Source organism: Trachemys scripta, chromosome 6 (assembly GCF_013100865.1).
Source record: "Trachemys scripta elegans isolate TJP31775 chromosome 6, CAS_Tse_1.0, whole genome shotgun sequence".
In the NCBI taxonomy this organism is placed as follows: domain Eukaryota; kingdom Metazoa; phylum Chordata; order Testudines; family Emydidae; genus Trachemys; species Trachemys scripta.
In genome coordinates, this window is record NC_048303.1 from 23395661 (window position 1) to 23418508 (window position 22848).

Below are 22848 nucleotides of genomic sequence, written 5' to 3' on the forward strand. Positions count from 1 at the left end.
GTAATATATCCCCGAATGAGGTTCTTTTTTCTGCAACACTATTATACTGTTGACTCATATTTAGTTTTGTGATCCATTATAACCCTGAGATCCTTTTCTGCAATATTCCTTCCTAAGCAGACATTTCCCATTTTGTATTTGTGCAACTGAGTATTCCTTCCTAAGTACTTTGCATTTGTCCTTATTGAATTTTGTCCTATTTATTTCCGACCATTTCTCCAGTTTGTCAAGATCATTTTGAATTCTAATCCCGTTCTTCAAGCACTTGCAATCTCTCCCAGCTTGGTATCATTCATGGGGAGTGAATCCTCATGTGACTCTGATCTGGTCACAGACTGCCTGAAGTGCTCCTTATGCTTTAATATGGAGCCAGCCTGTGGAGCAAGAGTGGAGTGGAGAGAGACTCTCTTTTGTGCCTTTCAGACTCTGAGCCCTTTTATTTGGCAGACCAAGGGTTTGTTGCTGACATATAGAAGGCACAAATCACATTCCGTTGGTGCTTGAAATCGGAGCCCCTTTTCTTAGCAGAGTGAGGATCCTTGGGCTGTATACCACTGTATAATGGCACAATGTATAACGGCACAATTCCCATTAACTGCAGCCTGAGGGAGTGCTTCACAGAATAGATGGGTTCTCTACATGCCTGGAGTGACGTGCCATAGGGCAAGAAGGGGCAGAGCACTGTGTACAGAGCACTGTGAGAGCCTCTGTATAAGAGAATGACCCCACCAAACACTCCCTTATACTGGGGTGTTAGGAATTGCTGCCTTGCAAATATGATGTTTGCTTTTGCATTTTGGGACCGAGTCTTTGGGGTTTACCTAACTCACTCCTGAGCATCATGACAATCCCCAGATTTACAGTGAGAGGAAGGAGAGATGTTTAGAAGCCCTGCTTTTTTTCCCTAGGGAGCTGAGGACCCACTTCAATATCCAGGGAGTGATCTTTGGATCATTCAGGAAATTTTCCCCCTCCAGCCTGAGTCTGTTGTGGGTCTTACCCCAAGCTGGCTGGATAGGATCCTTCTCATCCTTAGACTTTCTCCCTGAAATGTTTAGATGCTCCTGAGCTTTTTTGTAATGGACTTATGTCCCTTCGGAGAAGAAGGGACCCAACATGCTGGTCCAATCCTCTGTCCTTTCACTGCGAGAGTTGACTGTAATTCGCCCTCTGTAGAGCCTGTAAATACTGCCTCACACAGGCAACACTTTATCCCAGTGTTTGCAGAACAGCTCTACCGTCCCAGAGTGGGGGCAGAGAAATCCTGGAGGAGGCACTGCAGTGGCGGGTCCAAGTGGTTGAAACAAACATGCTGTCAAATACCTGATCCTGGGGGGGAGGGGTTGCAGTGAGGAGGAGGAAAGATTATAAGTCTTTACCATATGGAAATGAATAAAAATTAAAGTTAGAAAACAAAATGATGGGGAGAAACCAAACCACCAACTTGTTCCTCTGCTGGAGACAGAAAATCTGGTGGCCTGAGCTGAAGGCAGGGCTTAGTGCTGGAGCCTCAAGCAACAACTCTGGACCTCCTCCAAATTACACAGGTGAGGGCATTATCCCATTAGTGAGGACTGAAGCTATGCAACAGCAAATATGCTTATTTAATTGCAACATAGAAAAATATATTCCTAAAATCCATTACCTTGTTTTTTGGAGGTAAATTAGTGGGAAGAATTGATATTCCTGTGTGCTGTAATGTGTCTCTGGAGTTGGTCTCCTCAGTTATAGGTCTAACAGGTATTAAAGAAGCAGGGACTGATGGTCTTATAATTGGCGGAAATCTAGGTGCTGGGTCAAACTGCAGGTGCAGTAAAGGAATTCCAGTTGAATGCGGGTAAGTTCCATAGAAAGAAGCATTCTCAGCACTCAGTGGCTTCTCTGCACTCACATTTGTACAAAGGTGCTGCAGAGGTGCAAGATTTTGCTCTCCTTCATACTGATCCAGATTAAGTAGTTTAGGAGGCCTCTTGCTTTCAGCTTCTGCCCACCTCTTCTTTTCCTCATATACTTGCCTTATCATTTCAGGATCATATTTATTCAAATTCAAGTGTGTCGTTGAAATAGTTTTGTCTCCTAGCATACGTGACAGTGGAGGGTTCTGTAAAGAATTAGATGGATCCCAAACTACTCTTGGTTGGGGGAGTGACCCGATGAAAGCTTGTGAAACTTTTAATGGATATAAATTGAGTGGTTTTAAATGATCAGATTCAAGTTTAAGCAAAGGAAAACCATTTTCATAATTTAAGGTTTTTGCAACTGGGATAAGTTTGGGTGTCTTCTGGATATCTAGGGAATGAGATAACAGATGAAGTGGTTTGGCTGGAGCTGAACGAAGCAAGTCTTGAGATGCTGGAATAAATCCTGTTCCATGGGACTGGCTCTCTGATAGGCTTAAAGAAATATTCACATCTGGATAATTCTAAATGAAAAAAGAACACACAATAGTACTTTAAACTATGTATAAGATTGCAATAAATCGTTACTAGATGTAGTCTCTATTACATGGTAATTCTGTCTAATGCAATTACTACAAGAAAGTTCTCTAATTTTTCAAATGGAATAACATCTGATATGCTTCTTCTTAAAAAGTAATGCTTGGTTTTACCTACATGTATACTTTCTTTGCTGCTTTGATCATTTAGGATATTTCTTTCCTGAGAATGAGAGCTGCTCTTTTTATTAGACTTTCCAGCATTTTCTTTAGTGGGCAACTGAGTCTCCGGAGAAATGTCTGCAGACTGTATAGGAAGGGATGTGTCAGCCCCACTGCCTCTTACAGTGTGTAAAGCCTGGCTTCCTCCCAACTGAATAGACTGAGACTGCTGCAGAAGATGCTGCATATTTGGCAGGCTGGCAAAGGATGACCCCACCATTTGCATTAAGTTCAGAAAGTTGATTTGCTGTAGCTAGAATATAAACAAAAATAAAGCTAACATTATAAAAGTCGCTAAAATGGGTCTTGGCCAAAATCCCTGGTTAAAACCTTTTAAAGATCTAAAAATTATCCTAAAATTTACAGATTATCCTATTAAAATAGATAGCAACAGAAATAACATCCCAATGTCTCCATGACAAGTGCATACTTATGCACTAGATCGATATTTCTTTCATGATACAATAAGCTATGTGGAATAATAAAGTTATGCTACAACAACGTATAGTCCTTTGCATTCCTTTATTTCAAAACAAAGAAATCTAAACCTGAGTAATACCAGGATGGAATAGTTTCAAATGTACCAGCATTAACTCATCACCATTTTAACTATACAGTTACTGTTGGTTCATAATCTCTCCTAATTTATATGGATAAAAGACATTAAGAGAATGTTAACAGTTAGTCCTCCTAAAAATACAATTGTTCAAACTGTACTGCTCCTCAAATTCACAAACCTTCAGATTAAGAAGTCAAAAGGATACGAATTATGCCTAAAATAATTAGTTTCTACCTTTAGTTACCTTTAACCCAGACATTTGCATAAAAGCATCGAAAGCAATCATTTTTCATATTGCTTGTTTCTTAAAACTGAACAGTTTAATCTGTGTTTGATTATTTTTAATAATGAGATTATTCTTACCTGAACTAATTTAAACATTTCATCTTGGAGCATCTGTCTGACAGCTTCTGAAACGTTCAATGGCTCTGATATCTGCTCTCCTTCCTGGACCACTTGCTTCTTTGAACACACCGGACCATTATAGGGAACACTTGATACACCAGTGAAAGAAGATTGATCATCGCATACACAACTTTCTATTATTACTTGAAGTATTGGGAATAAAAATAATAATTTTACACACTTTCCAAAAGATATAGATTCTGAACACTGAACCTGATGATGACGATCTGAGTGAAGTAAATGTATCAACTTTACAACTGGTAAGTTAAAATGCTAAATGAAAAATGATACCCATTAGCAAAAATAAGAGATCCTTTGTTTTAGGTTTTCAGTGTCCACTCACCCCCTCTGGAGATTTTTATTTTTATTTTATTTTTTTAAACAAAAACAATTTTCTAGGGGAAAAAAGTAAAAATACATTTTTAAAAATTAGAATCATTTTTTCCCCTCTCTAATGGGTAGCAGATATCTGGCCAGACCTGCTTAGTTTCTGTGATCTCACAGGATCGCAGCACAAAGTGGTGTGACTGTAGGTCTTATACCACAATGTACAGTAAATGAAAACATTATACATTTACTGCAAAGGAATACTGAACTTAATATTAAGACTGCAGATTTAATAGTAATAATCCATAATTTACTACATAATGCATTACAGTTTCTCTTACCTAGGAGCATCTGCATTCATTTCTAAACAGAATGAATGAGGAATGGTGCTGGAAACAGCCTCAGTCATACTGTAAAGAAAGACAAAAAGATAAGTTTATTATAAATGTTTCAACCTTTTATTATGTTTTTTTTTAAGGTATAGAACATTTTTGAAAGATTTTGTATGTAAAATTCTGGCATACTGAATTGAGTACCTTCTATCACTGTAGAACACTGCAGCTGAGTACATAATTGTTGATTGTTTATGCTTGGTCTCCATAGCAATCAGTAACTGACTCAAACAAAATGGTTGAATAGATTTTGATTATTCACACAAAAACTAGGCAACAGAAAGGCTGAGGACTGATTTGACTTGGCAAAACAAAAGGAAAATCCCACATTTAGGGGACACTGTGAACATGATTGAACTGTGCATTTCAAAAAGGAAAAGTTAATGTCATGCAGCAACTCCTGAGGATAGTTATATGCACTATTTTACAAAAAGGAAAAACCATACTACCCTAAAATGGTCATGAAATACTAATGAAGACTTTATAAAGCTATGTAGTTTTTACAGACTACAACAAACTGTATTCATACTGAGGACATTTTATCTATATGCATAATCCTAATATTATTATTATAATATAATTACATAGAATCATAGAACTGGAAGGGAATTCAAGAGGTCATCTAGTACCTGCATACATGGAGTCCCCTGCACTCAAGGCAGGACTAAGTATTATCTGTACCATCCCTGACAGGTGTTTGTCCAACCTGCTCTTAAAAATCCCCAATGATGGAGATTCCACAACCTCCCTAGGAAATTTATTCCAGTGCTTAACCACCCTAACAGTTAGGATGTTTTTCCTAATGCCCAACCTAAACCTCGCTTGCTGCAATTTAAGCCCATTGCTTCTTGTCCTATCCTCAGAAGTTAAGAAGAACAATTCCTCCTCCTTGTAACAACCTTTTATGTACTTGAAAACTGTTATGTCCCCTCTTGTCTTCTCTTTTCCAGACTAAACAAACCCAATTTTTTCAACCTTCCCTCACAGGTCATGTTTTCTAGACCCTTAATCATTTTTGTTGCTCTTCTCTGGCCTTTTCTCCAATTTGTTCACATCTTTCCTGAAATGCGGCACCCAGAACTGAACACAATAGTCCAGTTGAGGCCTAATCAGCACCGAGAGCGGAAGAATTAAATTACTTCTCGTGTCTTGCTTACAATACTCCTGCTAATACATCCCAGAATTAGGTTTGCCCTTTTTTTTTTTGCGCAACAGTGTGACACTGTTGACTCATATTTAGCTTGTGATCCACTATGACCTCCAGATCCCTTTCCACAGTACTCCTTCCTAGGCAGTCATTTCCCATTTTATGTGTGTGCAACTGATTTTTCCTTCCTAAGTGGAGTATTTTGCATTTGCCTTATTGAATTTCATCCTATTTACTTCAGACCATTTCTCCAGTTTGTCCAGATCATTTTGAATTTTAATCCTATTCTATCCTCCAAAGCACTTGCAATCCCTCCCAGTTTGATATCACCCACAAACTTTATAAGTTTACTCTCTATGCCATTATCTAAATCATTGAAGTAAGAGAGCGGTATACTGCTCAGAGCTCCAATATCAAACTGGAGAAAAGCCTGTTGAGAGTCTTTGGGTTAAGTTTAGAAGAGACAGCAACAAGGGTGATGTCGTGGTGGGCATCTGCTATGGACCAGGAGGATGAGGTAGATGAGGCTTTCTTCAGACAATTAACTGAAGTTTCCAGAACACAGGCCCTGGTTCTAATGGGGGACTTCAATCACCCTGACATCTGCTGGGAGAGCAATACAGCAGTGCACAGACAATCCAGAAAGTTTTTGGAGAGTGTTGGGAACAACTTCCTGGTGCAACAACTGGAGGAATCAACCAGGGGCTGTTCTCCTCTAGACCTGCTGCACACAAACAGGGAATAATTGGTAGGGGAAGTAGAAGTGGTTGAGTTCAGGATCCTCACAAAAGGAGAAAGGAGAGTAGCAAAATATGGACCCTGGACTTCAAAAAGCAGACTGACTCCCTAAGGGAACTGATACGATACCTTAAGGAGGCTAATATGAGGCGGAAAGAAGTCCAGGAAAGCTGGCTTATTTTAAAGAAGCCTTATTGAGGGCGCAGGAATAAATCCCATTGTACAGAAAGAATAGCAAATATGGCAGGCGACCAGCTTGGCTTAACAGTGAAATCTTCTGTGATCTTAAACACAAAAAGGAAGCTTACAAGAAGTGGAAACTTGGATCGATGACTAGGGAGGAGTATAAAAATATTTCTCAAGCATGCAGGGGTGTAATCAGGAAGGCCAAAACACAACTGGAGTTGCAGCAAGCAAGGGATGTGAAGGGTAACAAGAAGGGTTTCTACAGGTTTGTTAGCAAAGGGTCAGGGAAACTGTGGGGCCCTTAATGAATGGGGGAGGCAACCTAGTGACAGATGATGTGGAAAAAGCTGAAGTACTCAATGCTTTTTTTTGCCTCGGTCTTCACAGACCAGGTCAGCTCCCACACTGCTGTCCTGGGCAACACAGTATGGGGAGGAGGTGAGCAGGCCTCAATGGTGAAAGAACAGGTTAAGGACTATTTGGAAAAGCTGGACATGCACAAGTCCATGGGTACAGATTTAATGCATCCAAGGGTGCTGCGGTAATTGGCTGATGTTATTGCAGAGCCATTGGCCATTATCTTCGAAAACTCGTGGCGCTTGGGGGAAGGTCCCGGATGATTGGAAAAAGGCAAATATAGTGCCCATATTTTAAAAAGGGAAGAAGGAGAACCTGAGGAACTACAGACCAGTCAGCCTCACCTCAGTCCCTGGAAAAATCATGGAGCAAGTCCTCAAGGAAACCATTTTGAAGCACTTGGAGGAGAGGAAGGTGATCAGGAACAATCAACATGGAATTACCAAGGGCAAATCATGCCTGACCAACCTGATTGCCTTTTATGATGAGATAACTGGCTCTGTGGATATGGGGAAAGCAGTGGACATGATATATCTTGACTTTAGCAAAGCTTTTGATACGGTCTCCCACAGTATTCTTCACAGCAAGTTAAAAAAGTATGAATTGGATGAATGGACTATACAGTGGATAGAAAGCTGGCTAAATTGTTGGACTCAATGGGTAGCGATCAACAGCTCAATGTCTAGTTGGCAGCCGGAATCAAGCGGAGTACCCAGGGGTCGGTTTTGATCAACATCTTTATTAATGATCTGGATGATGGGATGGATTGCACCCCCAGCAAGTTCGCAGATGATACTAAACCGGGGGGAAAGGTAGATATGCTGGAGGGTAGGGACAGGGTCCAGAGTGACCTAGACAAATTGGAGAATAGGGCCAAAAGAAATCTGATGAGGTTTCTACAGGAAGGGGGATTCCAAAGAGGATGGAACTCAGCTGTTCTCAATGGTGGCAGATGACCGAATAAGGAGCAATGGTCTCAAGTTGCAGTGGGGGAGGTCTAGGCTGGATATTAGGAAACACTATTTCACTAGGAGGGTGGTGAAGCACTGGAATGGGTTACCTAGAGAGATGGTGAAATCTCCATCCTTGGAGGTTTTTAGGCCCAGCTTGACAAAGCCCTGGCTGGGATGATTTAGTTGGTGTTGGTCTTGCTTTGAGCAGGGGGTTGGACTAGATGACCTCCTGAGGTCTCTTCCAACCCTAATCTTCTATGATTCTATGATTGATGAAGATATTGAACAGAACCAGACCCAGACCCAATCCCTGCAGGACCCCACTCATTATGCCCTTCCAGCATGACTGTGAACCACTGATAACTACTCTCTGGGAATGATTTTCCAGCCAGTTATGCACCCACCTTATAGTAGCTCCATCTAGGTTGTATTTCCCCAGTTTGTTTATGAGAAGGTCATGCGAGACAGTATCAAAAGCCTTACTAAAGTCAAGATTTACCACATCTACCGTTTCCCCCATATCCACAAGGCTTGTTACCCTGTCAAAGAAAGCTATCAGGTTGGTTTGACATGATTTGTTCTTGACAAGTCCATGCTGACTGTTACTTATCACCTCATTATCTTTTAGGTGTTTGCAAATTGATCTCTTAATTATTTGCTCTGTTATCTTTCAGGGTACAGAAGTTAAGCCGACTGGTCTGTAATTCCCCGGGTTGTCCTTATTTCTCTTTTTATAGATGGGAACTATATTTGCCCTTTTCCAGTCTTCTGGAATGTCTCCCATCTGCCATGACTTTTCAAAGATAATTGCTAATAGCTCAGTTATCTCCTCCATCAGCTCCTTGAGTATTCTAGAATGCATTTAACCAGGCCCTGGTGATTTGAAGACATCTAACTTGTCTAAGTAATTTTTGACTTGTTCTTTCCCTATTTTAGACTCTGATCCTACCTCATTTTCATTGGCATTCACTATGTTAGACGTCCAATCGCCACCAACCTTCTTGGTGAAAACCAAAACAAAAAAAGTCATTAAGCACCTCTGCCATTTTCACATTTTCTGTTATTGTCTTTCCCCCCTCATTGAATAATGGGCCTACTCTGTCCTTGGTCTTCCTCTTGCTTCTAATGTATTTGTAGAATGTTTTCTTGTTACCCTTTATGTCCCTAGCTAGTTTGATTCAGTTCACATGCCATCATAACTGGTAAGACATTGTCCGGATTTCTTCAAATTCAGAGGTGAAGATTTTATAATAATTAATGATAAAGCAAGTAGTCTCAAACAGGGAAACAGATTGGAGGTAGTGACTGGTACAAGTTTGCCAGTTTGAAAGGAGCTGAGCTGCTCTCCTCCAGTCATCCAGAAAAATATCAGAGCAGCAGTTTGGGACCCAGATTCCAGACAGTGAACACAGCATTTAAAAAAACATGCAGAAAAATACAAATGTCTTTCTTTGAGAAACTCACAATTAAATCAGACAAATAAGCCACATAAGTTATCAATTCAAACATAAGACCATGAGAGACACTCAGGGAAGAGATGGTCTATGCACAGTTCTTGTAACTCTTTATATGCTTTTTCATTGAAAAGACAAATGCTTCAACACTTTTAAAATGTTTTAAATTAATATAAGCAAATGGGAGTTCTCTGTAAAAATCATAAATCATAGATCATAGAATATCAGGGTTGGAAGGGACCTCAGGAGGTCATCTAGTCCAACCACCTGCTCAAAGCAGGACCAATTCCCAACTAAATCATCCCAGCCAGGGCTTTATCAAGCCGGGCCTTAAAAACCTCCAAGGAAGGAGACTCCACCACCTCCCTAGGTAACGCATTCCAGTGCTTCACCACCCTCCTAGTGAAATAGTGTTTCCCAATATCCAACCTGGACCTCCCCCGCTGCAACTTGAGACCATTGCTCCTTGTTCTGTCATCTGCCACCACTGAGAACAGCCGAGCTCCATCCTCTTTGGAACCCCCCTTCAGGGAGTTGAAGGCTGCTATCAAATCCCCCCTCATTCTTCTCTTCTGGAGACTAAACAATCCCAGTTCCTTCAGCCTCTCCTCATAAGTCATGTGCTCCAGACCCCTAATCATTTTTGTTGCCCTCCGCTGGACTCTTTCCAATTTTTCCACATCCTTCTTGTAGTGTGGGGCCCAAAACTGGACACAGTATTTCAGATGAGGCCTCACCAATGTCGAATAAAGGGGAACGATCACATTCCTCGATCTGCTGGCAATGCCCCTACTTATACAGCCCAAAATGCCGTTAGCCTTCTTGGCAACAAGAGCACACTGTTGACTCATATCCAGCTTCTCATCCACTGTGACCCCTAGGTCCTTTTCTGCAGAACTGCTACCGAGCTAGTCTGTAGCAGTGCATGGGATTCTTCCGTCCTAAGTGCAGGACACTGCACTTGTCCTTGTTGAACCTCATCAGGTTTTTTTTTGGCCCAATCCTCTAATTTGTCTAGGTCCCTCTGTATCCGATCCGTACCCTCTAGTGTATCTACCACGCCTCCTAGTTTAGTGTCATCTGCAAACTTGATGAGAGTGCAGTCCACACCATCCTCCAGATCATTAATGAAGGTACTGAACAAAACCGGCCCCAGGACCGACCCTTGGGGCACTCCGCTTGAAACCGGCTGCCAACTAGACATGGAGCCATTGATCACTACCCGTTGAGCCTGACGAACTAGCCAGCTTTCTATCCACCTTACAGTCCATTCATCCAGCCCATACTTCTTTAACTTGGCGGCAAGAATACTGTGGGAGACCGTATCAAAAGCTTTGCTAAAGTCAAGGAATAACACATCCACTGCTTACACCTCATCCACAGAGCCATCATAGAAGGCAATTAGGTTAGTCAGGCATGACTTCCCCTTGGTGAATCCATGCTGACTGTTCCTGATCACTATCCTCTCCTCTAAGTGTTTCAGAATTGTTTCCTTGAGGACCTCCTCCATGATTTTTCCAGGGACTGAGGTGAGGCTGACTGGCCTGTAGTTCCCCGGATCCTCCTCCTTCCCTTTTTTAAAGATGGGCACTACATTAGCCTTTTTCCAGTCATGTAATATCATGTAATAAAATCCTGAAATAATGTAATAAAGTGAGTTGGCTGTATTCTTCAAAAGAATACAGTCTGCTGTATTCTGCAGAACATATTTGTTTTGTTCTTAAAATAAGCATTCAGTTGTAGATACCTTGCTACTCATGGCCAACCCTGCAATAATACATTAGCATGCACTAGAAATGGAAGGGTGGGGAGGGGGTGGAATTTAGCTTGAAACTGTAAGTATGTTGTTACGAACAAGAACAAATCTTTTTTTAATTAAGAAAATACACTCTCTCTTTATAAATTTAAAAAGGTAGTAATAAACTAATTCTTTTGAAATGCTAATGATATCTGTTTCTCTTACCCATTTTGTTTGGCTTTTTTTTCTTCTAACTTTTCCATCATGGGTTCTTCCCATGGAGATTCTACATCTAGAGTGGAGATATGCTGCAATTTAAAAAGATGGATATGAATATGTATATATTTGCTTCAGCATACTTCTGCCTAAATAGATTATTATGAAAATCCTAGACTTTTGACACATTTCTGATTAATCATCCATGTGGTCAAATTCAGATTTTTTTTTTAATAATTAGAACATCCTAGTTTTTGCATAGCTATAGAACTATAGAAAATGCAAGGAGGTGTCCTAATGACTTCTTTAACTAAATTTAATAATATCTATCATGAGTTTTCAACATTTTCAAAATTCAGTTCACTAGATTGCCACAAAATCAGGCCTGTGCATCAGTATCACCTTGCTAATCAGACATCCACCTATTACTACTCCAGTTGGTAACATGGAAACAGAACAATTACAAACAAGCAAAAAAACAAAAAAAAATGATTACCAGTTAAAAGGACTAACCCTATGAATAATTATTTCTGGATTTTGCTCAAGATTTTGCACCAGAGTCCAACACTAGTAAGCCACATTGCAGAATTGAGGACAATAGTACATTTTTAATATTTTTTAATTCTGTTCATTGCATTGGTTTTACAGTGTTATATGAAAATAAACCAGATTCTATTCTGATTCACACATCAGCAAAAGAATTCTTGACCAATTTCCTAGTACTGAATCTTTGAAACTGGTGGTGATCAGTGTTCCCTCTAATTTTTCCCACCCATGGGTGGAATGAATTTTGTTATGTGCACCAATATGGAGGTGATATGTGACACATCACCTTCATATTGGTGCACATAACAAAATTCATGTGGTGGGGGTGGGGCCGATGAGTTCGGAGTGTGGGAGGGGGCTCAGGGCTGGGGCAGAGATTTGGGGTGCAGAGGTATGAGGGCTGGGGGTGCGGGCTCTGCGGTGGAGCTAGGGATGAGGAGTTTAGGGTGCAGGAGGGTGCTCTGGGGCTACGGTGAGAAAAGAGAGGACTTCCCCCCAGCTCTCTCTCCCCGCAGCAGCTCTGGGGCTGGGGCTGCAGGATAGGACCCAGCAGGTCCAGGCCGGGGCTGGTTTCGGCCAGGGGAGGAGCACCCCAGCCGCGCCCGGGTCCGCGCAGCGCCACCCTGGGTGCACCTGCAACTGGGCTGGGCTGCACCTATGGCTGGGTCGCGCTGCTCCGGCCGCGCCTGGAGCCACACCCGGCCTGGCCACCCCAGCCGTGGCTGGGTTTGAGCCGGGCCGCCACAGCAGAGCCAGGCTGCAGCAGAGTTGGGGCCAGCGGAGAGCTGCGCCACCCCAGCCACAGCAGGTTGGGGACTGGGCTAGCTTGGGGCTGGGGGAGGGGCGGGGTCCCTAAGAACCTGCGTGGCATGAAATAGGCTGCTGTGCGGCTGTGCAGCTTACAGTGAACTTAGGTGGTGATACATGAGCCAGAAAAAAATAGAGCTTATTTGCAGATTCCAAGTTAAGTTTTCAAAATGGAAGTAAGAGACATATCTGTGTACTTGTAAACTAAATAAAACTGATTTGGAGTCATTATATAATCACTTGTGCTACATAAAAGGCAGCACCATGTATTATAAGAACGTAAGAATGGTCATACTGAATCAGACCAATGGTCCGTCTAACCCAGTAATCTGTCTTCCAACAGTGACTGGTGCCAGATGCTTCGGAGGGAATTAAAAGAACAGGGAAATTACTGAGTAATCCATCCTCTGTTGTCCAGTCCCAGTTTCTGGCAGTCAGAGGCTTAGGGACACTCAGAGCATGGGATTGTGTCCCTAGCCATCCTGACTAATAGCCATTGATGGACATATCCTCCATGAATTTAGCCAATTCTTTTTTGAACCCACTTACACCTTTGGCTTTCACAACATCTCCTGGAAACAAGTTTGAGGTGATTGTGCATTGACAGAAGTAGTAGTTCTTTATGTTTGTTTTAAACCTGCTGCCTATTGATTTCATTGGGTGACGCCTGGTTCTCGTGTTATATGGAGGGGTAAATAACACTTCCTTATTCACTTTCTCCACACCAGTCATGATTTTATAGGCCTCTACCATAGTCCCCTTTAGTCATCTCTCTTCTAAAATGAATAGTCCCAATTTTTTAAATCTCTTCTCATAAGGAAGCTATTCCATACCCCTAATCATTTTTGTTGCCTCTCTTTATACTTTTTTCCAATTCATCTTTTTTGAGATGGGACCATCAGAACTGTACGCAGTATTTAAAGTATGGGCATACCATGGATTTACAGTGGCATTATATTTTCTGTTTTATTATTTATCCCTTTCCTAATGATTCCTAATATTGTCAGCTTTTTTGACTGTCACTGCACTTGAGCAGATGTTTTCAGAGAACTACCATGATGACTCTAGGATCTCTTTCTTGAGTGGTAACAGCTACTTTAGACCCCATAATTTTGTATGTGTAGTTGGGTTTATGTTTTCCAATGTGCATTACTTTGCATTATAATGAAGAGAAATACTAGATTACTGTTAGTCACAAAGAGCTAAATGTACTGAATACTGTCTATTTTTACGAGCAGCATGTTAAACTAGAATCCCCCCCTGTAGTTCTTTTTATAAACATTGGGTAAGATTTTCAAAAGTGCACAGTGTTGGCCTAACTTTACTATTGTTAAAAATCAATGGGCATTGTACCATTGACTTAAATGGGAGCAGTTTGGCAAACACTGAGTGCTTTAAGCCTCCACCCATTATATAGAACAAGGAATTATGCATTTTGAATATAATATTTAAAAGTAATTGTTTCATTCATCTGAGAGAGTAACTTGCCTCCTCTTTTTGTTGTTGTACAGGTTTAATGCTGACAGAAATACTGGGGCTTTTTGGAACTCCAAATGGTTCTTCAAAGAGCTCTATGAAATAAAGAGATGTAATTCATAAAGAAAATAAAGTGCATGCAATCAATAAACTACTTGGTTGACAACTTTATGAAGATAAAGGGATATGGTATACAAAATAGAAGATTTTTGCTAAAGGAGCAAACCTTCATTTTCTGAAGTTGCATCTACTTCCTCCTGCAGGAATGCTCCCACTTCTTCATCAAAACCTATTACTCCTTCCTCTGTACTGTGAGTTACAGAATGACTCTCATTCATTTCATTCTTTTCAGAATGTTTTGTTTTTGTAGGTATTCTGTAAAGTAGTACAACGGATCAAATTATAAAAAATAATGAATAATGCATTTATGTATGACATATAAGTATATAGGGAGGCTATATGCTGTATGCATTCATTATTTAATAAGTTGTGCTTATTTTACCTATAACTATTGGGTGTTTTGTTAGTTTGACCAGTAAGTCTCATCCATTTTTTTCTATATTTGAGTTTCTACATTGAAGTGCACACAAATGATTAAAAATATCTGACATTTCCTATACATTGGTAAGATTTTTACATGAACTAATCTTTTTATAATGTACTAAAAGTATGCAGTTTTGCTGTGATCATAAATGCCAAATTCCAGATTAGTGTATATTTACACAGTCAAGTTCTAAAGCTCTGAAAATCAAGGTTTATAACAAAACTGCAAGACAACCTTGGCTACAGTCATGCAAACCAAGGGCGTGCACGGCGGGAGGGGGAGGGAGGGAGGAGGAGAGGGGAAGCATGGGCATGGGCCAACCCAATAATCAGCAGGATAACAGAGCTCCTCCGGGCCCAGAGCCACGGCGAGAGCTAACAGCTCCTTCGGCCCCGGGGCCACAGACTTGGGACAGGGGCACAGAACTCCTCTAGTCCCAGAGGAGCTCTGTGCCCCCGCCAATCCCCAGGGGCTTGTTATAGTGAGGGTGTCCTGTATTTCCTCCTATGTTTTTAATGTGCCCCTCCAAAAGTGGTCAAATTTAAATTCCTGCCCTGATGCAAACAATGTTCAAGTCTAATATTTTTGTTGTTTGGATTTTTTTATAAACAAAAAATTAGGAATATTCATTGTACTTTATATTTTTCGATGTAGTTTTGAGCTTCCTCAAAATTAATTATATGGTATAGCCTGTCATATGGAATATGTCCAGACAGAAGTACATCAACACAAAGAATAGATATAAATAACAAAAAGGAATGTGTAAACTGCACAATGGATCTGGTTACAAAACTGATACATATTAGCATAATATAGAAAAGAACAAGTTCAGTTATGCTTCAGTGGAATTATTTATATATATATGCACAGAAATCTTTGCTGAGTAAAGACTATAATTAACAAATAAGGATCAAATTCTGCTCCCACTACACTCCCTTGCAACCTACCTATAACTCCAATTGCCTTAAACAACTTTGAATATATATATGAAAGCAGAATTTGGCTGTAAATCAAGAAGATACGATTTATATGTAGTATGCCAATGTTTCCTGCTTAGCTGAGCAATTACATCAACTTGAGTGTTCTAATTAAAATATTACCCTAAAACATTTTCACAAAGTTCATCGTAAGCATTTACATCCTGGACAGCATGTGGCATTTCTGTTGCTGGAGAACGGCCTGTATCCATACTGCTTTCTTTCTGTATCTTGGGTCTAGTTTCTGGTAGGGATGCAGAGTTCATTAGGTACTGATAATCTGGACTCTAATAAAACAAAACCCAAAACACACATTCAAAAGTCTTTCTAGTTAAAAACACCACCTACTTCATATGTTGCATTTTTGCTTAACTACACATCCTTTTCTCCAGATGTAATTTTACAGGCTGAAGTTATTACAGATTTCATACAGTTAAAAAAAAATGCCAGATTTATGGTTGCCTCTGCCATCTGAGTTTTGCCTCCTTTCCCATCCAACCTGAGCACTGAATGAGGCAAGGACTCCTGTGCAAAACAGGAGTAACCTGTGACCAGTAAATAGTCAGTATATGGTCACTATAGTTATTATATAGTCACTATCATTAATACTATGTAATAATTAAAAACTGTTTCATACTACATGCACCTGAATGGGCAGAAAAAATACATTTGGTTTTGTGCATCAGCAATAAAATCTTGTGCTTAATTCAAACTGTTAGTTATTACTGGAAATAATGTCAGAAGTAGAAAAAACAGCTCCAACATTGTGTATAACCACAAGCATTCAGAAACATTTTGGTGTCTGGAACATTTTGGTGATACTTTAGTCATCTGTGCATTATACACCATTTGTGTTAGAGGAGAAGAGATGACGCAAATAAAACAATCTACTTTATCTAGAAGGGGAAAGAATGCTAAACAAAAAGAAAAAAAAAACCCTGATTGAATCACATTTTGGATTTGTTACTCCTAACTTCAAAAATGACTAATACATCCTTAATCTAGTTATTTGTTAAATTCCACAGACATTCAACTTTGCTTAAAAATGTTCATACTTGATTCAAACTATGAAAGAATTTGGGAACAAGAATTCACTATACCTATTTACCATTTATAATTACAGTAACTCCTCACTTAAAGTCGTCCCGGTTAACGTTGTTACGTTGCTGATCAATTAGAGAACATGCTCGTTTAAAGTTGTGCAATGCTCCCTTATAACTTTGTTTGGTAGCCGCCTGCTTTGTCCACTGCTTGCAGGAAGAGCAGCCTGTTGGAGCTAGCTGGTGGGGGCTTGGAACCAGGATGGACCAGCAGCCCCCCATCAGCTCCCCATTCCCCTAAGTTCCCTGTGCGGCAGCCGCCCAGCAGGCTATCAATTGCCAGCAGTTCAGCTGTCCCTCCCCCACTGCCATGTACTCAGGGCCAGCTCCAGGGTTTTGGCTGCCCCAAGCAGCCAAAAAAAAAAAAAAAAGCCGCAATCGCGATCTGCGGCGGCAATTCGGCGGGATGTCGTTCGCTCCGAGCCGGAGTGAGGGACCGTCCACCGAATTGCCGCCGAATTGCCGGACGTGCCGCCCCTCTCTGGAGTGGCCGCCCCAAGCACCTGCTTGACAAGCTGGTGCCTGGAGCCGGCCCTGCATGTACTGCTCCTGCCCTCCGCCTTGGAGCTGCTCCCAGGAGCCTCCTGCTTGCTGTGTGTGTGTGGGGGGGGGGGAGTGTTAATGTCAGGGTGTCCCCCTCCCCCGCACTTACCCCATCTCCATAGATCGGGGGGGGCAGGGAGGGGAGACACACGACAGGGCTCAGGACAGAGGGAGCTTGCCGGCAGCAGCTGCTGTCTCAACTTGCTGATCTACTTAAAAAGGCAGTGTACTTAGAGTGAGGTCAGCATACTTAAAGGGGCAATGCGCATCTCTCTCTCTTACACATGGTGTGAGTGTCTGTCTCTGTCTTCCATGCTGTCTCCCTTCCCGTCATTCGTGCTGCCTTGTAGAATGTGAGGCTACATTAACAACAATGGGTTAACCCTTGAGGGCTCAGCCGCTTGCTAGTTCATCATTTAGCAGTAAGGCATTCCCTGGGAAATACCCCACCCTCTGACTTCACCACCTCAACCAAGCTTCACAATCATCATCGCTGTGTACCAGTATTAAATTGTTTGTTTAAAACTGAGAGAGAAAGAGTGAGAGTGTGTGTGTGTGTGTGTGTATATATATATATATATATACACACACACACACACACACACACACACACACTCACAGCGCGAGCGAGAGAGAGAGAGAGACTTTTGTCTGGTGAAAAAAGTTTCCCTGGAAGCTAAAACCCCACCATTTACATTAATTCTTGTGGGGAAATTGGATTTGCTTAACATCGTTTCGCTTAAAGTCGCATTTTTCAGGAAGATAACTACAACATTAAGCGAGGAGTTACTGTATATCAAATTATTCTTATATATATATATATATATATATATTTCCTTTTATTTTAAACCTAGAATGTCTGGTTCTGACCTATCCAGTAACATCATGGAGAAATTCAAAATTAACTTTATAATAGCACTTAGATAGTTTAAATATGTAAAATCTTAATCATCTCTTTCAAAGCTAAATAAACCTCATATGGGCCTTTTCCCTTGATTATCCACCTAGTTGCTCTCTGCTGTACTCTTTTCAAACTTATTATCATAGAATCATAGAATATCAGGGTTGGAAGGGACCTCAGGAGATCATCTAGTCCAACCTCCTGCTCAAAGCAGGATCAATCCCCAATTAAATCATCCCAGCCAGTGCTTTGTCAAGCCAGACCTTAAAAACCTTTCAGGAAGAAAACATTATACATTTCTTCAAACAACATAACCAAAACTGGACACTAAAGCCAACATTTTCAAGTGTCTACTCAAATACAGTAATATCTAGATAAATTACATAGCTCTCACAACAGACAATAGAGCTGTATCTACAACACAAGTCTTCTCACCCATAAAAATGCCTCACAGAAGGAACTCCAGCACTCTTGGAATGTTTATCTCTTCCTAGCAACTCTTTATAGAGAGGTTGATACTCAGTATTCTAATCTTTACCTGGAATGCAGCTAGAAGGTAAAAGTCTCAAGCATTCACATTGCGTTCAGTAAATCTGTTGGTTTAAAGACTATGTGATGCTGTTTTTTGCTATTACTAGTCATCACTTTGACATGGCAAATCTTTTCACTGAGATAAAATATAACCTGGTTGTCAACATATATCTAAAATTTGTTCCTCAACAAGGTCAAACATATGGTATTTAATGCTTTCCGATGAGTCAATTCGCTATCCCCTAGGATTCTGGCCCCCTCAGTCTTGTTATGATTTTAGCAGGTAATATGTTTAAGTTACAGGCATTCCTGTTGTAATTTAGGAAATTACAGAAACATATATATGAAATCTTTTACATGGATTTCAGTTATCTAAAATTGCTGTCAATCTTCTCAAGTAATGGAAATTACTCACACTTCTTTCCTATTTGTTTTACCATATTCATAGCTCTGCTCATTGTGCACCCATTTTTGCAAGGTGCTGACTAATTATGTGACACTGAACATCAATTAACATCCTTAATATTTTGAGCATATTTAAAATACTCTTAAGCAATACAGAACAAAACAAAACACCTGTGTTTAGGTGACAGAATGGGGTGCAATATTTGAATATTTTAAATCTTTTTTCCTATGTCAGTAGAGAATTATTTTTCAACAGCCAAAAAAATAAACAAACAAATACCCAATCAAAATTAAGCGATGATCCTGCAAACCACTGCTGCTACTCAGAGCTCCTCTAATTTAAATAGGGTTTTGCACAGATGCATGGGGTAACTTGCAGGATTAGTGTCTACATTAGATGAATATTTTTTTAAAAGGCATGGGAAAAAGTAAAATTATATACTGCATTTTAAAATCTCTACTTTTAAATTCATGCATGTAAAAAGGAATTAAAAATACACAAATGCATAATATTTTAAGTTTAATTACAATCCTAGCTCTGCTAAATACTTATTCAATCCCCTTACCTTAAAACTAGTGATCCTAGCTTGCGATTCATCACAATAGGGTCGTCCTAAAAGCCATAATGATGTAAGTATAGCAGCTGCTGATGTTTTCACATGCATCATTGGGCGGCTCTCTTGAAATGACTCTATTTTGTTGGTATCACATAGCAATCTCCTATCAGACCATCTGATCATCCATTCAAGCAGTCTTGCAATATTGCTAAATTTGTTCTTCAGTTCAAGAGCAAGTTCCTCTCTTGGTAGAACATCATTCACATGAATTGTTTTGTACACATATTTACAGGTCACTGAAGTTTGTATATTAGAACAAGCATGGTCAGACAAGGTCTGGGTTATGGGTGTAATAGTTATTTCTTGCTTTTTATCTTGTGCTCTGTAAACCGACAGGTGGTTTAGACCAAATAAACCTTCCTTTCCCATGTATTTCTTTACTCCATTCACTGAGTCACACACCGAGGAGTCTGCTGGTTGTAGAACTGAAACAGACATTTGGTTTTCCAAATGTTTTTGCTTTTCATTACACAAGGAAGCTGGTTTGGAATCACAAGATGCAGGAGTAACAGCATAGCAGCAACCAGCTCTAAACACATTCTGACTATTTGTTTTACCCTGTCGACGTTTCAGTGTTGTATGAACATCAAAAAGGAGAGAGTGTAGTTCATGTTCTCTAAGGAGTTCAGAAAAGCTGGTCAGAAAAGGAATCCCAGGATCACTGCAATTAACGAAGTCTCTTTCAAGCATGTAACTCAAAAAGAGATCTAAGAACTTAACATATTCATCATCATCACGTTCAAATTCCCATGCACCTACCACAGGCAAAGTATGTTGATTAGGCAAAACTTTACTGTGTTCTTTATGTTTTGCTTTCCAATTAAGATATTTTATCTTATGTGCAGTTTTCTTACTACCAGTTTGTTCTTCTGTGGGAGGCCGTGTCTCCCTACAATACAGCAAAACATGAAAACAGAAAAAATCAGAAGGCTAACTCTAATCCTTTTTTTAAAAAAAAATCTTAAATTCAATAAAGTATGTTAATGCAACAGTTTTTCTCTTTTGTTAAATAAAAATAGGAAATTAATTGCAAAAACTTACATTAATGCAATGTTAAGATGACAAAATAGACATAAAATGTAGTAGTCATAATTCACAAACCAATATTGACTTAGAAGTATCACACAGTAAATTTTATTGCTAATAATAATTTACAATCTAAGAACAGAAAAAAATGAAAAAATAAATGGTAGGGTAGGAGGGTCGGCGTAGCTAAGATTGTATGGTTACTTTGGTAAATTATACAGGATAATGATTACATTTTTGGGGTGGGAGAATGGGAGTATAAGGGGAAAGAAGAAATTGTGCAGAGGGGATAAGGTCACGGGAACAACAAAGGACATAATGGAGGATTAAAGAATTTATGGATGGAGGATAGAGCGGGGATGAGGGACTGATGAATGATGAACACTTAGGTAGTGGGGATCATGAATAGTGACAGAAACTGATGTGGGAGTCCAAAAAGCAGAGGTTGCATACCTGTACAGTAACTTGAGTTCTTCAAGATATTTTGTCACTATGGGTTCTCCACTGTAGGACATGCCTGTGCCCGTGCACTCTTGATCAGAGACTAAAAAGCAGTATTTGCAGGCTCATGACTCCGCAAAGAAGCTCCTTATGCTCCTCTATGAGAGCATACAGGGAGACATGAATCCACCGCCATATAGAGGGGAAGGAGGATGGTAGATGAAGCACCCAGTGGCGGTGATCCCTCGGGGTCGAAGATGATCTCTTCCACAGGTTTTTTTTTTTTGTATGGGTCCTTTGGTAACTGAGGAGTCCAATCCTTGAGCCGCAAACACATTGGCAAACACTGGAAGTAGGTAAGATGGTGTAATGCTTGACGAACATGTGAACAGAGGACTAAGCTGCAGTCCTGCAGATTTCTGCGATGGGCACATTTTTCAGTAAAGTGTCCTGACCGGGTTGTGGGCAGTCTGACATAGTGGTTGGAGCGGGGTTCCGGAATCAGGAGGCAGGCCGGATGTGGATATCAGGAGACTGGCATCTGAGAGCCCATAGGGCGAACCAAGAGTCAGAAGTTAGGCAGAGTAAGATTACCAGGAGATCAGAGGGCAGAGACTGGGAGTCAGGGTCAAGAAGCAGGCCAGGTCAGGATACCGGTAGGCAGTCAGAGTCAGGCAGAAGGTAGTGCAGCAAAGGCAGTCTTAAGCATATAAAAACCCAGCTGCATAGACAACTTCCTGTTCCTCTGCTTGGTTTAAATAGAAACAGGGAACCAATTAGAACCCTTGGAGTTTTGCCAATCAGATCCCAGGACTGAAGTTAATCTTCAAGTTCTAGTGACTTAACAGGTCACTGAGTGGTGGGTTGGAATATACTGGCTCCTAAAAGCCAGCCCTCGATATATGGCTATCAATGTAGACTGAGCCCTAGTGGAGTGTGATGACACACTTTGAGGTGGTTGTATTCCCTTAATCTCATAGAACGTTAACATACAACCCGAAACCCACTTGGACAGTCTGCATGGAAATAGGGTGACCCGTCATCCTTTCAGTAAAGGATACAATCTGGGGAGGTCCTAAAGGTTTTGGTTCTGTCTAGGAAGAAGGCAAGAGCTCTTCAGACATCTAGTGTGTGTAGGCTAGCCTCCACTCTAGAAGTATGAAGCTTTCAGTAGAACAATGGTAGATGGACTTCCTGATTAATATGGTATTCTGAAGACACCTTAAGGAGGAAGCAAGGATGGGGACGTAGTGTGAGCTTGTCTCTACAGAAGGTCACGAATGATGGGTCTGCCGTGAGTGCACTTAGTTCTCTCATTTTCCTAGCCAAAGTGATCACTATAAGGAATGATGTCTTCAGGGAGAGGTGGAGAAGAGAACAGGTAGCTGTTGGTTCAAAGGGTGTTTCTTTAAGGCATTGGGCTCCAAATTAAAGTTCCACAGCAGAGCAGGATTCCACAGTGGGGGAAACAAATTGTGTAAACCCCTTAAGGAATCTGACCACAGTAGAATGGGCAAAAAAAATGGAGAAGCTTTCAAAGGGTGAGTAGACCGCTGTGATAGCAGCCAATTGAACTCTGACTTAGCTTATTGACAGATCTTGTGTCTTTAAGTCCAACAGGTAATCTAGGATTTTGGTAAACAGAACTTCTGAGCATTGAGGGAGTGAAGAGAACACCAGGAATTCGAATGTTTCCACTTCTGCAGATAAGTTTTGCAAGTAATAGCTTTCCTGCTAAATAAGAGAGCTGACTGGACCCTATCTGAACAGGTCATTTGTATGCCCGAGAGCCACCTGGAAGCCATG

At 40.7% G+C, this 22848-nt stretch overlaps 1 protein-coding gene across 3 annotated transcripts in view; it reads right to left on the reverse strand.

The window, feature by feature from the left end:
- Nucleotides 1–22848, reverse strand: part of CPLANE1 (ciliogenesis and planar polarity effector 1) — a 171251-nt gene that overhangs the window by 62111 nt on the left and 86292 nt on the right. For all 3 annotated transcript variants that reach the window (XM_034773138.1, XM_034773139.1, XM_034773137.1), the window contains 9 exons: nt 19525–20464; nt 15602–15765; nt 14184–14332; nt 13970–14052; nt 11138–11220; nt 4289–4357; nt 3579–3708; nt 2613–2909; nt 1646–2422 (listed from right to left, as the gene is read on the reverse strand). In XM_034773138.1, the coding sequence (XP_034629029.1) occupies nt 1646–2422; nt 2613–2909; nt 3579–3708; nt 4289–4357; nt 11138–11220; nt 13970–14052; nt 14184–14332; nt 15602–15765; nt 19525–20464 (2692 nt within the window). The remainder of the gene's footprint in view (nt 1–1645; nt 2423–2612; nt 2910–3578; nt 3709–4288; nt 4358–11137; nt 11221–13969; nt 14053–14183; nt 14333–15601; nt 15766–19524; nt 20465–22848) is intronic.